This window comes from Agelaius tricolor, unplaced genomic scaffold (genome assembly GCF_023055355.1).
Source record: "Agelaius tricolor isolate 1412-34295 unplaced genomic scaffold, bAgeTri1.0.p SCAF_1, whole genome shotgun sequence".
Lineage (NCBI taxonomy): Eukaryota > Metazoa > Chordata > Aves > Passeriformes > Icteridae > Agelaius > Agelaius tricolor.
This window is the reverse complement of record NW_027269261.1, coordinates 45,971,042-45,986,460: the sequence shown is the minus strand read 5'-3', so window position 1 is coordinate 45,986,460 and position 15,419 is coordinate 45,971,042. Positions and strand designations below refer to the sequence as shown.

The 15,419-nt window shown below is 36.0% G+C and overlaps 1 protein-coding gene across 6 annotated transcripts in view; it reads right to left on the bottom strand.

The window, feature by feature from the left end:
• The window catches only part of RYR2 (ryanodine receptor 2), a 385,403-nt gene that overhangs the window by 169,786 nt on the left and 200,198 nt on the right, over window positions 1-15,419 (bottom strand). For all 6 annotated transcript variants that reach the window (XM_071432561.1, XM_071432585.1, XM_071432571.1 and 3 more), the window contains 5 exons: window positions 14,539-14,634; window positions 8,376-8,494; window positions 7,867-8,000; window positions 4,060-4,301; window positions 472-664 (listed from right to left, as the gene is read on the bottom strand). In XM_071432561.1, the coding sequence (XP_071288662.1) occupies window positions 472-664; window positions 4,060-4,301; window positions 7,867-8,000; window positions 8,376-8,494; window positions 14,539-14,634 (784 nt within the window). The remainder of the gene's footprint in view (window positions 1-471; window positions 665-4,059; window positions 4,302-7,866; window positions 8,001-8,375; window positions 8,495-14,538; window positions 14,635-15,419) is intronic.

Here is a 15,419-nt window from a genome sequence, read left to right as displayed (position 1 = left end):
TTAGTTTTAACTCATGCTGCAGAAAAGGAAGTGTATGACCACTATTTCTTAAGGTAAGTGCAGATAATGCCTCTTTTAATAATAGTTACTAACTTATAACAGGTGAATTAGGGAAAATATATTTTTAATATCAAAGGCTGATGCAAAATGCTGCCCTGGAGTGAATGTGTAGCAATGTATCAGCAAAGAAATTATTAAGATATTTTTAATATATGTCTGCAAACCACCAGAATACGCTGGTGTGCTAAAAAGCAGCAGATGCACTGTGTCCTCAGGACTTCTTTGTAGCTCTCACTATTCAAGATCTGGAACTTTGCCAAAAAAAAAAAAAAAAAAACATGTCAGAAAGAGAAATGAGAGCAGACATCCTGGGAAATATTCAGCATATTCATCTCAAACAAAAAAAAAACCAAAAAAACCAAAAAAACAACAACAAAAAAAAAAAACCAAACAACCCCATGGGATGCTAACTTTATTCCTGCAGAGAAGCTGACAACTGGGAAGAAGAGGCCATCTATGTTGAAGTTTTCAAACATTCCTTGAACTGGCTGACCATTTATTCGGAAAGAGATGCTGGGGGCACTCAGGTCCAAACAGCAGCTAATAACATCATCAGTTCTTAATAGATGTTGGTTGGGAGAATTTACTGATCGTGCTACACAACCTATGGAAGTAACAGAGACACATTTAGTGAAACTTATGAAAACCACACTGGTTTTCACAGCAGCCCAAAAAAGAGAAAAACATCACTTTAGAGCGTAAGCACATTAATACACTAATATCTAACCTAAGACATCCAAGACCTGGTTTTAAGCTGGCAATATCATGAATAGCAGCATACAGTCATATCAACACAGCTCTCATCATTCTGTCTTCAGACCTTTATTCAAGCCACATCTCCAAACACTCAGCTTAATCCTTGCAAACCAAAACAAATAATAAAATAAATAATAAAACTCAATTACGTTTAATGTGAGAATAATTACTGATATCCATATAAAGAGTCAAAATCAAGAAAACTAGATTTTATTCCTCACATTGCAACCGTTAGTACCTAATATGAAACCTAGCATACTTTTCTAGAGAATGCTTCATTACTTAGACAAAGAAAACTATTTCACTTTGAATTATTTATGGAAAATTAGGTACTCCCTGTTAATGGCCATATCATGGTACCCTTCCAAACTTTTATGAGAATATATGCTATTCAGTTTCATCATCAAACTGCAAACCAGCATTTTTCAGCAATATACAAAGACAGATGCATTTTGAAGGCACATATGTTCAGTAATATATGTATGTTTTTATCAGTTTTTATGAATTCTAGAGGATTATTCTATCTTACATCAAGTGTACACAAGCACACCTGCTTCCCAAGAGAAACAAGCTATAGAATTCAGAAGTAGAAAATGTTTTTTGTCTGAAATTTACTGTCATCTACAGTACAAAATTTTTGAAAAAACATGGAAGCTGTTTGAAAACATGTCTACATATGTTTTCCAAAAATAACTTATGCACTGTCTGCAAGAGATACTCCATGATGCATACTAAGAACAGAGCACTAACTTTTTAACTAGGGCATTCAACTTTTGTAAACATGAAAGACTTAACTAGCACTACATTTCTAGGAAGAAGCTGAAGGCATGTGGTTTTATCAGAAGCAGAAATAATGAAATCTTAGTAATTTTTCTACAAGCTAATTTTCATGCACATATCTCCCTAACCCCTGAGGAAAAAGAAAAAATAATACCAACACTTTCAAAACTCTATATATGAAAAATGACTTTGTGATACTGCCAGATGAAAATATCACAGCTGAGAGTTACTATAAAATAAATCACAGAAAGAAACAATCAATAGTAGGGATAACAAAACACAAAAAAAGCTACCAATGAAGAGTGGATATTTCATTCACTTAAAGAATACTACTTGAGACCAGATGCCTTTTTGACACTAAAATTGTGGCAAATATAGGCTATGGAAATCAATGCATGCTGACTGCTAACAGAAATACGTATTTGTCATTGATGAATATACAGTATAGCAAATTATCTAAATGTCTTTTCTGGCCCTAGGCTTTAAGGATCTGTGAGTTCCACTTCTCCATAATAGGTTATTTCAGGACTGAAGAACCAAACGTAAATTGTTTGTGATTCTCGTACAGGCTTGGTCCAGAACAGAAATTTGGGGGCAGAAATTATTGTTGCTATTCATTAATACAGTAAATGTTTCATGGTAAGAAGGTTATTCTTAAAATGCCATTGCAGAGATTATCAAGACGCAGCCTGAATTGTGGAAGCAAAAAAAGGCCATTATTTTCAATATGCAACAACTTAAAGTTCTTCCATGTTTGAGAGGTACGTAGGTGTTACACAATATTATCAGCAAAGAAAGGAGACACAAATCCTTTCAAACCTACCAGCCACATCCATAACAGATGAAAAAAATTGCAGATACATTTGTGGTCTGACCTATTTTTTTTCGGGAGGACTTGAGAACCACAAACAATAATTTTTTGTGTTGTTACATTTCTCACTGAAAAGTTTGCAGTGGGTAGAAAAATAATTTTGATTTTCAGTTAGCCTTTGTTTCCTCCCTAAAAGTGACCTTAAGTACAAAAGCTATCTTGGTTAGCTCATTATTTTCAGGTTCTTCTGTAATAATACTTTTTCTGTCAAACTCAGTCACGACACTTGTAATGAGACCATTAATTATGCATCATTGTTCCTAAGTAATTCTCACTACACACGCGAGGCTTAGTAGCAGCTTCTTGCCTAAGATGCCACTCCAGTTGATATGCTATTATTTATTAATAAAATCCATTGCTATTTTGATTGCAAAGTTCTTTTGAAATGTAAAACTACATTAATTTCCAAGTATCAAGCTTCAATGCCTCAAAACTGCAAAAACTTTGGATGAGGGAGCTGACTCTCTAAATTATCTCTCTTGTCTGCTAAGGTGCTTAAGAAAACCTGCTCATAACTTTATAGTGGAAAGAACTGCCAATCCAAAAAGCCTTTCACAGTTTCCAGGCTGTTCTCTAGTTCACCACTACCCAATAATCTCTCAAAAATCAAAAGAAAAAAAAAATCTTCTCAGCAAGGTGAAATCGCAGTAAAATCTCCTTTCAGAAAGTTCAGGACTGTCCAACTGTAGGACTACCTATACTCAATTATATCTGGGAATCTTTTCACAAAAGTCAAAACTTGGGAAAAAGATTAAGAAAAAAAGAGAACAAGCTATCATTATTCTGATTTTGCTAAGCTAACCTTGTCTGAAGAGAGAATAAGGTATTTGTGGAATCAAGAGTAAATAAAAATGCTTTAGATACTCAGTTCGGCTTTCTCTAACACTAGAATCTTCATGCATAAATTACTATTAACAATTAGATCCAAAGTAAGCCAAGAACATTTTAAAGATGAATACCTGAGCAAATATATCATATGCAAGCTAGGAATGTGATTCTGCAAGTTTTGCAGTAATCAGTCCTAATGTATGCAAATAAAACATCACTACATAAAAAATACCTTATTTTAAATGTATGGCAAAAAACATATTTTAAAATCTTCTTCACCTCTAAAGTATCTCTGAACTTTGAAAGACTCATAATAAAAATCTGGCTTGAAAAAAAAAAAAAATCTAAAATGAAGAGTCCTGTTACTTAAATCTCTCAGACTGTTCTTACACTACCACAGAGGAATTACAAATCCAGATGACAGTTTGTTGTACTTCAATTTTTGCAGCTTTGAAGATTTAAATAAGATTTTCATAGTTACCATGAACACACAGTCCCCCTATCCACCCACCCCCCCAAAATCCCAGGCTGAAATCTAAATTATTAGTCTACCTGCATTACTTCATACAAACCAATTTTTTTCAATGGACATTGTCAGTTTAAATCATATTCTGATATAGGGTACTGTTTCTGTATATTTCAAGTGTCAGCTGAAATAAATGATTCACTTTGCTGCTGTTAAAACCAAATTCACTGGGATTGCAAACACAATTATAATGTTTAAACAAAAGTAATCAACAACCACAAAATACCCAAGAGAATACCTGACCACAGATGTAGACCATCAAAGCCATAGGAATATAGGTCATCACCAACACCATTTCCTCCCCATTCCGCTCCTCCCCCTGGGTAGGGTGAGTAGCCTTCTGTTGAAGCCCAGCCCACTCGCAGGTGAGTTGATTCTGCAGTCACAAAGGGCTCTAGATGGTCCACCATAAGTTCATAGTACCATTTTCTGTACTGGGCTGAGCCTTCACTAATCCCCAAGAAGATGTTGGGTCGCATGCTTAAACAGAAAGAATAAAAGTAGTTATTAAAATCTTATCTCATGGACAAGATGAACTGCTGTGTACTTTTCATTGACTGAAATTTCAAGCTAGTTTTGTGTAATTAAAACAACGGAAGCAATTTTACTTCATGGAAACACAGGTTGGAAAAGACTGCAAGGAGCATCTGGTGCAACCTCTCTTGATGAAAGCACAGTCAGGACAAGATGGCCCAGCATACTGTCCTGCTGAATTTTATACGTGCCCAATGTTGGGTAATCCACCATTTCCCCAGCAAGATTATTCCAATGAATGATTCTTCTCATTCTGAAAAATGTTACTCTTTTCTCCAATCAGAATTTCCTCAGGAGATACTTGTACCCATTACCCTTTGGCTTTTCCATGTGACTCCTGGCTGCACCTGCTCCTCTAACTGGAAAAATGGAAAAAAAGAGGTAGCTTTAGCTCCAATACTTTTCATTTGCACTCCCAAATCTGTATAGTCCTTCTTGATTCTACCAGGTTTCAGCTTGCTGTGCCATTTATGCCCCCTTGAGAAGAGTAACAATGGATAGCAATCTGTGCTCTGATCAAGCTGAGGCACCCTCTAGGCAACATCTTGGACATTAGTTCCCAGAAGGCAGTATATTTAGTTATTTATTCATTCATTTTTTCTGGTAAAAAATGGTCTATACATTTTAAGTTTAAAAAATGTGTGCTTCAGTAACTGAAACAGTATTCTCACTCAGATGCCAATAGTAATTTGTTTATGTGTTTGAACAATTAGTAGATGTTAAATCCTGAAAAAAAAACCCCACAGCTATTCACCAGTTACCAACGTAAGTGTAGTAAGTACACATTGCAGGTTTAATTTTACATAGCAAACTGCATTCTGTAACACTTATCCATTCAAGAGAGTAACATTTTAAAAGATACAAAAGTGAAGAGTCATTCTATTTGAAAATTCTCTTGTACGCCTTCCTTCTTTGTTCCAAGTCCTGTATAACTCAGTAATTTGCAGTGGTTGTAGAAATCCTTAATATCAATTTTATGCTCTTACTGCTGCTGGTTTAACAGTACTTCACAAGACTACTTTAAAAAGGCAAGCTACTACTGTACTTATTCAATATCTAGCTGAAGAGCAATATGTAGAGTCATATCATAAGGTCATGAGGGAGGAAAAAAAATGAAAGAAACCTATGCTTTTCTAATCTGATTTTGGGGATAATATTAAAGATAGACTCACATACCAAAAAAATCTCTCTTCAGGCAGTCATTTCTGTGTCAGCTTTGTACTAAGACATTCAATCTTGATTAAAATCATAGAGCACAGAAGCATCCAAAATCAATACTAATCAATTTCTTCAATGGCTGGTTAACCATATTGTAAAAAATCTTTTAAATTTCTAGACTGAGTGTATGTAGTCTTCACATTCCTCCACTAGATTGGGTTATTACTTGTATCAATATTTTCTTTCTCCATTCATGCTGATTAATCAAAAAAATTATAGCTCTAAGCTAGTCTCAGTGTGCTTTCTGGTAGAGGGAATGCAGGGGGAGGAAGAAAGGCTGGTATGGGTAGCTAAATACAAGTCAGTGTAAAAGCAGACTCTACTGATCTGGTTGCTTATAAAATAATAAGTTTTATCAGGTAAGACCAATACACTGTCCTTCTAGAAGCACATGGGTTGTCTTTTGCCAAATGTTTAAGTATAGATACTATTCACATTGTTCCAAGATAAAAATTTAATGTACTTAAAACCAAAATGTGTTTGAGAAATCTATCTTACAGAAAATTAATATTATTTGTAAATTATTACTCTTTTCAGCCTAAACAGAGTAGCACCTTATTATGCTTTTGCCCAGACTTCACAACTTAATCAACCTTATCAGCCAAATTCCTCTTGCTCAAAAGAGGCTTGTGAATAGAATTTTCCATGAAAAAGTATGTTAAAAAGCAATATCTTAGAAAGTTCCAGTAATACCCTGGAAAGTTCTTTTGCAAATATTTTCGGATGAAGGTATACATGTCTTTGTCTAACACTAAATTTCTTCAATGATTCCTTGTTCTTATTGACCTTTGAAGAAAATATTTTTTTTTTATAATTGCAAGAATAATAATCTTCTCATTCACACCTTTCTGATGCAAAGCAAAAATATGGAACAACTAATATGCTTTTCTATCACCTTTTTTGGGAAAGACAAGTCTGTGTTCCTTGTAAAAGATCCAAAGTCATCCCAGAAGCTCAATCACTAATTGCAGAATCACCAAGGCTGCAAAAGACCTCCATGATCATCAAGTCCAACTTTTGATCAAGTATATTCATGACAACTAAACCACAGCACTAAGTGCCTCTAAGTCGCGTGATTTCTGGATCACTATCAGGCATGATGACTCCACCACTTTCCTGGGCAGCCTGTTCCAATGCTTAACCACCCCTTCCATGAAAAACTTCTCCCTGATGTCCAATCCTCTCCTGGTGCAGCTTGGAGCTATGTCCTCTGGTCCTGTCACTAGTTGCTTGGGAGAAGAGGCTGACCACCAGCTGGCCACAGCATCCTTTCAGGGAGTTGTAGTAAGTGATCAGCTCTGTCCTGAGCCTACTCTTTTCCAGAGTAATAAAACCAGGCTCCTCAGATCCAGATCTGTGCTCCAGATCCTTCCCCAGCTCCACTGCTGGGCACCGGACACACTCCAGCACCTCCCAGTCCTCTTTGTAGGGAGGGGCTCAAAACTGAACCCAGTATTCCAGGTGTGGCCCCACCAATGCCAAGTAAAGAGAGACAATCAGTTCCCCAGATCCTTTAGCTTTAAGTAGCCTCCTTATAATATAGAGTGTAGGTTTTTTATGGTTTTCAGCCTCTAGTAAATCTTACACACTCTGAATTATAAGTACTATTTCTGTATTTCCATTTTCATTCTCAATCAATGATTGAGACTTTTAAAAATAAACAAGTTTGAGATAGAAGATCCCACAGATCTTCTCACAAGGCCACATTCTTTGGCCTCAGCATCAATTAAAACTCTCGAAAAAGAGTATTTATTATTTACTTAAAAATACTTGTAAATGATACTTTACCAATTTAAGATGTTACTAGCTTCATCTTGTTATTAATGTCTGCTTGAAGGTAGCTTCAAAAGTGAAAGGAAGGGTGAAGGCGCTCTCTAAATATTCTGCGCAGTGACGACGGTATTTAGCACTAAATTCTTAACTTTGACCAAAGATCATAATTTTGACCTCAAGATCATAAATATAAAGGCAATCACAGGACATTAGTTGACAATACTTTGAATGCACAACTAGATCTAGACCATAATCTTTAGAAAAGACTACAGCTTTGCAGGCTTAAAGTAGTTTAGGGCAGCTATAGTTTGTGACAGCTCTCACTGAGCCACATTTCAAATTTATTCACTACAGCAAAGGGAATTTAAAATCCTTTAAAGAGGATTTTAAAAAGAATAACAAATCACAACAAAAGTTTTGGAAGTAAAAGAGATTTTCTGTAGTGACTATTTCTTTTAAGCTCAAGTTGGGGTTTTTTTCTTCGTTCATAGATAGAGATTTTTTTTCTTTTTCTTTGTACCTGCTCACATGGTTGACAAGGCGTGTCTGTAAGAGCAGATCTCTTCCTGGCAGAAGATTATCACAGATTAGATGTTGATTAGACCGCACAGCTACTCCATGACAAACACACAGGGAACACAAAACATCCAAAACCTGAAAAAAAGAGATTTTTTTAATCTTAAATACTTTTTCATTGTCATGGTTAATTACTTCAGGCAATGTAATACTCTATACCTTGTTAATGACATGTAATTTATCCAACACAGTGGTTTTATTGTAGAACAATTCTGAAATTCCCCTAACATTAAAACAATCTTCCCACTTCCCTCACAAATTGTTATGTATCAGTGTTTTTTTGCCAAAAAGAAGGTAAGATTTCTCTTTGCTTCTTCAAACTGCTTCTATGCATTTTTGGATAAGTTTTATTTCTCATTATCAAAACAGCATTAAAGTATTTGAAATTAACTTCCACACAGAAAAATTAGTTCGCTTTGTTCATCTAAATATACTTGTTTAGTCTTTACCTACCTTATGGTTTCTTCCATGCTTGTCCAAAAGACAGATGATTGATTTAATATGTCCTTCCTTAATAATGTTGAGAGCTTCTGGGCTTTCTACCAACACACAGTGTAAAACCTCTAGAATTCCTGGGGGGGGAAAAAAAAGAATTATTTCATCAATCTGCATATAATGTCATAACTATACATAACAGTTAGCAATCTGTTGCTCATGAACATGAAATAGTTCCAAAAATCATCGTGTATGACAAACAAACCCAATAAAGCAGCAGTCACTGCTATGAAGAATCATTAGCCTTAAAACGTTTCTCTGCAATGGGGAAATAAAACAAACTCCCGTGTGTACTGGACCAAATCAACACCTGCTTTGGGATCTTCTGCCTTTGGGGAAGGGAAACATTGTACATGTAGTTCATCGTTATCTGTTGCTACATTTGAGGCCACAATGAGAGAAAACAAAGGAGCTGAAGGAAAGCTGAGAAGCAGCCTTCAATCTAGAGCTATGCAACGCCTATTAGCAATGTACAGCTCTCCTCATTCTGTCTTCAGCCCTTTATTCAAGCCACATCTCCAAACACTCAGTTTAATCCTTGCAAACAAAATCCATAGTATGAGTCTTGTGCTCTTTGCCATGCCCTCTCTCCATTCAAGGAAATTGTAGCGCTGCAAACTCCCCTTCATGTGGGAAAAATAGTGGTTTTGTCTGATGGTTCTCAGTGAGAGTGCTCTGTCTCTTCTTTGATCCTTGTGAGGAAGAGAACATCAGCTGCTACAGATAACCTACACTACCATCACCATTTATCCCCATACTATTTATTGGTTTTTCCGGAGGTCTGAGAGACATAGGCTGTCATCACTAATAAACAGTAGGGATTAATCAAGGACTGAAATGTAGAAAAGGTGAAAGACAACAGATAAGTGATCATTTGATTCATCCCGTTAACAGGTTTCAAACAAAGTGTGTTGATTAATATATTTGTAGACAAAATAAGGCATATACAAAGACAAAGCACATGTGGGTAATGAGCTAGGGGTGAGCTCCCAAAGTGATTCCATAGCCCTGAAGGTTTAAGCACAAGAAGCCTTAATGATAAATAAAATAACATACTAAACTTCATTTTGGCAGCGGTATAATCTGTGTTGCAATAGATGTGCACTTCCATTACTCCACCATTCTATGATTCTATGAATACTGTCAGTAACAATATTGTTAAAAAGGGTAAAAACCTAAAAGTCATGAGAGCCAGCTAAAAGAGCAGATGCTCTGTAGCAACATAGCAGTAGCACAGTCCACCCAGCCTACAAACTAGATGAGGTCAGGGGTCACTGATCTTGGTAAACCTAGGGAGGTGAGAAAAGTGTTACAAAAGGATGTTTAACCTAGAGGGGTAATCTAGAACAAGATTAACAATTTTGTGCATGACAGTGATCTGGGAATTCACAAAAATCACCATTCAAAATTGTCATTCAAAACATGGTAACTGGACATTTGCCACCACTCATTCTAGCACTGAAACATATTTTATCAATATAAATAGTAATTCAGTATTAAATGACAACCCATAAGTGTGGCAACCATATCCTTGGAATTTTCTGTAGGTAGAGTCATAACCTTTTGTCTTAAAATAGTACATAGGATTCATTTTGTAGTCTTAATATTTTCAATAACAGAATTAAAAATCCTTTGAAGATGTAAACATTCAATAATAAATGTATGCTATAAATTAGGTCCAGCTGCCCAAGCACCTTCTTGAATTACCATAGCATCTGAATGCTAATTACCAAATATGCTTTGTTCCCTCTGTTTCAGAAAAAAAAAATTGCATGTGAGTGTACGGTGTCTGTTCAGACTGATTCACTTTTAGATTATCTATATTAAAGACAATCCGACTTGTTCCAATTTCATTGGAGTTACTCAAGGCAGTAAAGCAGTAAGCATTTGAATCTAATATAATTATACAGTATGATATGCAGAGTTCATAGTAAAGAGAGTGAAAATTTTCTTAATGACTAACAGATGAAAAGAAGCATGTATATTCAGGACTCCTCTAATGTCATACTATAGGATACTAGAATAAAACACACTTGGAAAAAATCATTAAAACCTGGTTTCATCTGGTTCCAAAAACCTTTACTTAGAGGATAATTCTGTTAGAGATACTTCCCTGTCCAACCATTCAGGAGCTGCTCTGGCAGCCACTCTTGCACCACAGCCCCTTTAGAGCTACACACCCCACACTTACACAGTTGGACCAAGTTTCCTTGCCAGCTCAACCCCAAGTTTTTCATAGCAGAATCTCAGATGCCCCAATCCTTAAAATAATTTCATTATGGTACAATGACTAACAAGCTAACTCCAGCAGAGTGCTACCAAGAACAGATCCCCAACACCAGAACCTGAGATTATCTCAACTGGTTAGAGCAGGGTGCTAATACCAAGTCTGTGGGTTCAATCCCTGTACAGATCATTTATGTAAGATTTGGACACAGTGATCCTGTTTGGCACCTTTCAACTCAGAACAGTCTGTGAGTCTGTGGGCTCCTAAGCTTTTATACCCTTACAGTCTAAGCATGCAGAAATCTGGGGAGCAAATCCTTGGCTCCTTCTGTGTCTATGAGTGTCAGCTGCCTGGGCTACAGGTTACTTTGCTGTGCTAAGAGTCAGCAGTTCAAGGCTTCTCACCTCACCCAGAGCACAAGCAGCAGCTCAACTGCATGCTGCAAACAGAGCCTCCTGCACTGAATATATTCCTCAACATTAGATTATTAACTGCTGTATTCTATTTTTTTACCTGTGTTTTACTGCCTGTAAAAATTATAGTAAGGCTAGTTAATCCCATCTAGAATATATTTCAAAGTGAAAGACTAATCTAATCTTAATTTATGGATTGAAGAGAAAATTGAAGCATTTGCATTGCAGCTGTGTGATATCTCACTTCTAACACGGTCTACTCTCAGACATATTTCTACTTGAACAGATAGTAATTTTCCTTGTTTTGCTTCAGTGAAGCTTGGGAAATGAATCAATTCCTGATCTAATTTGTACAATCAATTCACTGTTGCTGTTTATATGTTTAATGGCTTTGTTCTGTTTTCATAACACTTTTAGTTCCAGGACTAAAAGTGAAAAACAGGAATTTTATACATAATAGCTGGTAGCATCAAATCTTTATTGCAATACATTCAAGAAAACACATGCAGGAGACATAGCTGACAACTTTAATGTTGAAGGTGAACATTTTGATGTGATTAACAGAACGTGGTTATGGTCTTCCTCATAAACACTGTATCTTAGAAAAAAATTATTTTATGTGAATATATGTATCCAAGTATTCTTAGTTTAAAGGTTTAATATAAGCCAGTATTTCTCCCTATTGAAGGTCTATGACTGCAAATTACAACAGTGAATATCCTCAGCCCATAAAGCTTAAAATCTGGCAAGCAAGCATCCCACAAAAAGAAAAAAATCAGAAAATTACATTTACATACTAAAAGCTAAACCTACTGTGCCTCTCAAGATAACAAAAGGACAGGCTAATTAGCATCTTTTATAACTGACTCCCTCAAAACCAGAAAAAAGTCTTTATTATAAAATCAGTTTTGGAGGCAACATGGAAGTTATGTTACCAATACACAAGGGGATGGACTACAAGTGGCCTAGTTCCTAGAAGAAAACTCAGAACAAATGAGTATTGCAAATATTAGTACATTCAGAGTTCTTGTAGCGTGTCAGGAGGTTCACTACCCAGAGCAACTAGTGTCAGAATACTCTGCAGTTTACAGAATGCATCTCATACCTTACTATACTATCATAAAGTTTTTAATTCTCAAATCTTTGTGGTTTGAGATTAAAAATTAAAAATACATATGTACCTAACAGAAACTACGTAACACAGCACTTTTAGAGCTGTCATAAAAAATTTCATCTTGAACCTCCAAAAGATGAGCAAAAAGTTTTGCATTATTTCTGAAAGCCCTTACCCTGAGAGTTTCAGATGTAAAAGTTGGTCTTTTAGGAAATAGTTTCACCATTAAGATCTTGTGATATACATTGAAATTAAGCAAGTTGCAATCAAATCCCATGCAAATCCATAATTGTGAGATCATTCTCCTTAAATTAATGCTGTCACATGAAAGGTGGAGCATAGTGGAAAAATAATTTAACCTATGAATTTGACATTTTTCCTATGTCTGTTTCAGTTTAAATTCAGTTACTCAAATGCTCAATAGAGCAAGGAGGTGACATCATCTGCAGAGCAGGTTCCCCAAACAATAATGTAAAGCAACACAAATTATGTTCAGTTATGACATCTGTTTAGTTAGGATCACCAACCCTAGTGTACCAGCTGCAATGACAGGACAATCTGCAAACCTCTAACTAGACACCCATGCTATAAGCAGCCATCTGTCTGAGTCACTAGCTGAGAACTAAAGTAGTGATACAGGCAAAGACCCTTGTGGTTCTGTTGCCTCATCTTTTGAGCTGCTCAAGCATTCAGAGCATAAATAAACCAGGCTGAAACAGATCAGGTGCATGCCAGGAGTAGGAAGTAATCCTGCAGTAAAACAGGTCCCCTGCCCTAAGGCCATAGATCTGCATTTAAAATATGGAAGAAAACTCTGCAAAAGTACTTCCATAAAACATTGCTGTCTGGAGGGGCTTACATGGGCAAATGCTTCAAAGTCTCTATACCACTCTCAGCCCAGGGAATAACTGACTTTTAAACTCTCTGCTTGCCCCAAGAGTTGACAAAGGGAAAAACCTGCAAGGGGAGAAGCATCAGTGTGTAACTGCTCTTTACAAGAGCAATGAACCACTGCAGATCTTGTCAATCAGCTAGTGAATGCTGTGCCAGTTTACCCTCAGCTCTGAGAAGGAGAGCACTCCTGCCACTGACATTTGACAATATTTTCCCATGTTGTTGGTCAGTTCATCTCAGGAACAGATTTATGGCAAGTAAACAAAATGCCCATGAATGTTTAATGACAAAGCTGAGGGGAATACAAACACCTCGTTTACTATAGGACACATCTGTTCTCACTGCTGCTGATCCACTGAATTCAACCAGGGTAAGAAATTTATTAATGCATGCCAAATGGTGACCTGCACTGAGACAACTCCTGGAACTATGTGAAATACTAAGCAATAGCAGGGTATTTTTCATTTATTAATGCCACTGTAAAAGGCTGTGCTCTGCCTGTGACTTTTTTTTTTTATGTTTACCATTTTCTAATGTAAAACAAAGAAATTTTGCAATGGGGGACATACTTCCTTCCCAGCCTTAATATTTCAAAGACTCCTGAGCACACCATCCATCTGCAGCAGACACATGACTGAGGACAGGAAAGAATCATACGGGGAATGCAATTTCACTTCCTGAGGACAACTCTTTATTCAATCATTATGTTCCTTCCAGTTCATGGAATAACACATGACACTAAACCAAGAAGATGATGGGAAGAAGTTACAAATATGTAACTGGAGAGGTATGTAACACTGTTATTGTAGCTATATTTCCCACTGGTTTGACTACAAATCTTCATGGCCTTTCAACTTACTCTAGCACTATTACAAAAAAGAAGTCTTGAAAGGGTCTCAAGAAGCTACCTTCCAAACAAATTATAAAAAGTACTATATTTAAAGCAAAACAGACTCAGCTGCTACTGAAAAAACAGTTCTTGTTAACTTTAAATAGAAATTTACACCTCAGGAGCAAAAGAGGTGATTCAAAAGGAAATGTAAATGTATTACAAACAGGTAAACACTGTTAGGCAGAAAAAATTACAGCCATTCCATATGACTTCTGTCATATTTAGTTTGATGCAAATCTTGGAAAACAAGCAGACTTGCAAAAAAGGGAAGATACTAGAATTAGAAAAAAACTCAATACTAACTTACACTATTGAACAGCTATTTTATCAAATGCTTTGTCTGAATTAAAAGGTAACACTATATCCAATTGGTCAAGGAAATGGCAAGACTGCCAGAACTTAAAGTAAAAGTACAATTGAAATCAGTATGTAAAAAAATGTTACAAATATAAATCTCACTTTATTAACATAATTTATGGTCTCATAAGAACTTCATTATAATTAGGCTGAACAAGTATATCGCCAACTTTAAAGAATTTAGAACTGGTCAAATAAGGAAGTTAAAATACTAAAAAGCATACCAGAAGAGGCTTCCAGTCTTTCTAATCTGCTGATCAACCAATCAAGAGATCCAGAAAATTGAGCACAGTTTTTACGATTTCCTCGAATCAGAGCCGCTATTGGGAAAAGAGACAGAGCGAGAGAGAGAAATTAAATCAAAGTTATAAGTGCATTTAAATTTAAATAATTCCTCCTGTCTTCTCTTGTCAGAAAGGATCCAGTAAGATAGAGTCTTAAGCTCTAATTACTGATGTTTAGATTTAAATTTAAATAATATAAGTGATAAAATTCAGCATAAAAAATACCTTTTATATCAAGTTGACCTTTAGAGAATTATTTGAATTATTTTGGCTCTACAATCATCTCAATAATCCATACAAAATGCTCTACATGAAGAAGCCCATACTTACATCACAGAAGTCAGCTGCTACTATAGAAACAAGTTTCTGTAAAACAGTATCCTTGTAATGACAGAAAACATTGCAAAAGCAGAGCATGAGAAGCCAACAACATGGGTGACAAATACAAATTATTTTCAACTGTTACAATACATTTGTGCAGGAGTAATGAGGAGTAAAACAAGATATATGTGTGCACACACAGGCTCTCAGAGAAGCCTCTGCTCTACTTCAAGAAAGGACTGAGGCACAAAGATTTCTGTTCAGTGCGTGAAACAGCACAAACTGGTTTTCTTAAGCTTTTTTTTCCAGTTCCACCAACAAATTATTTCAACCTGAAGTTTCTGTGATTATTTCCAGCAGCAGAGACTTCCGGTCCGGCTAAGAGACAACGGCCTCTTAAAAATCTGTGTTTTGTTGTTGCACAAACTCACTGTAGTATATTTTTACTATGTTTTTATGCTGCTTTATTTATAACAGGCTAAACTTATTTTAATGTCATA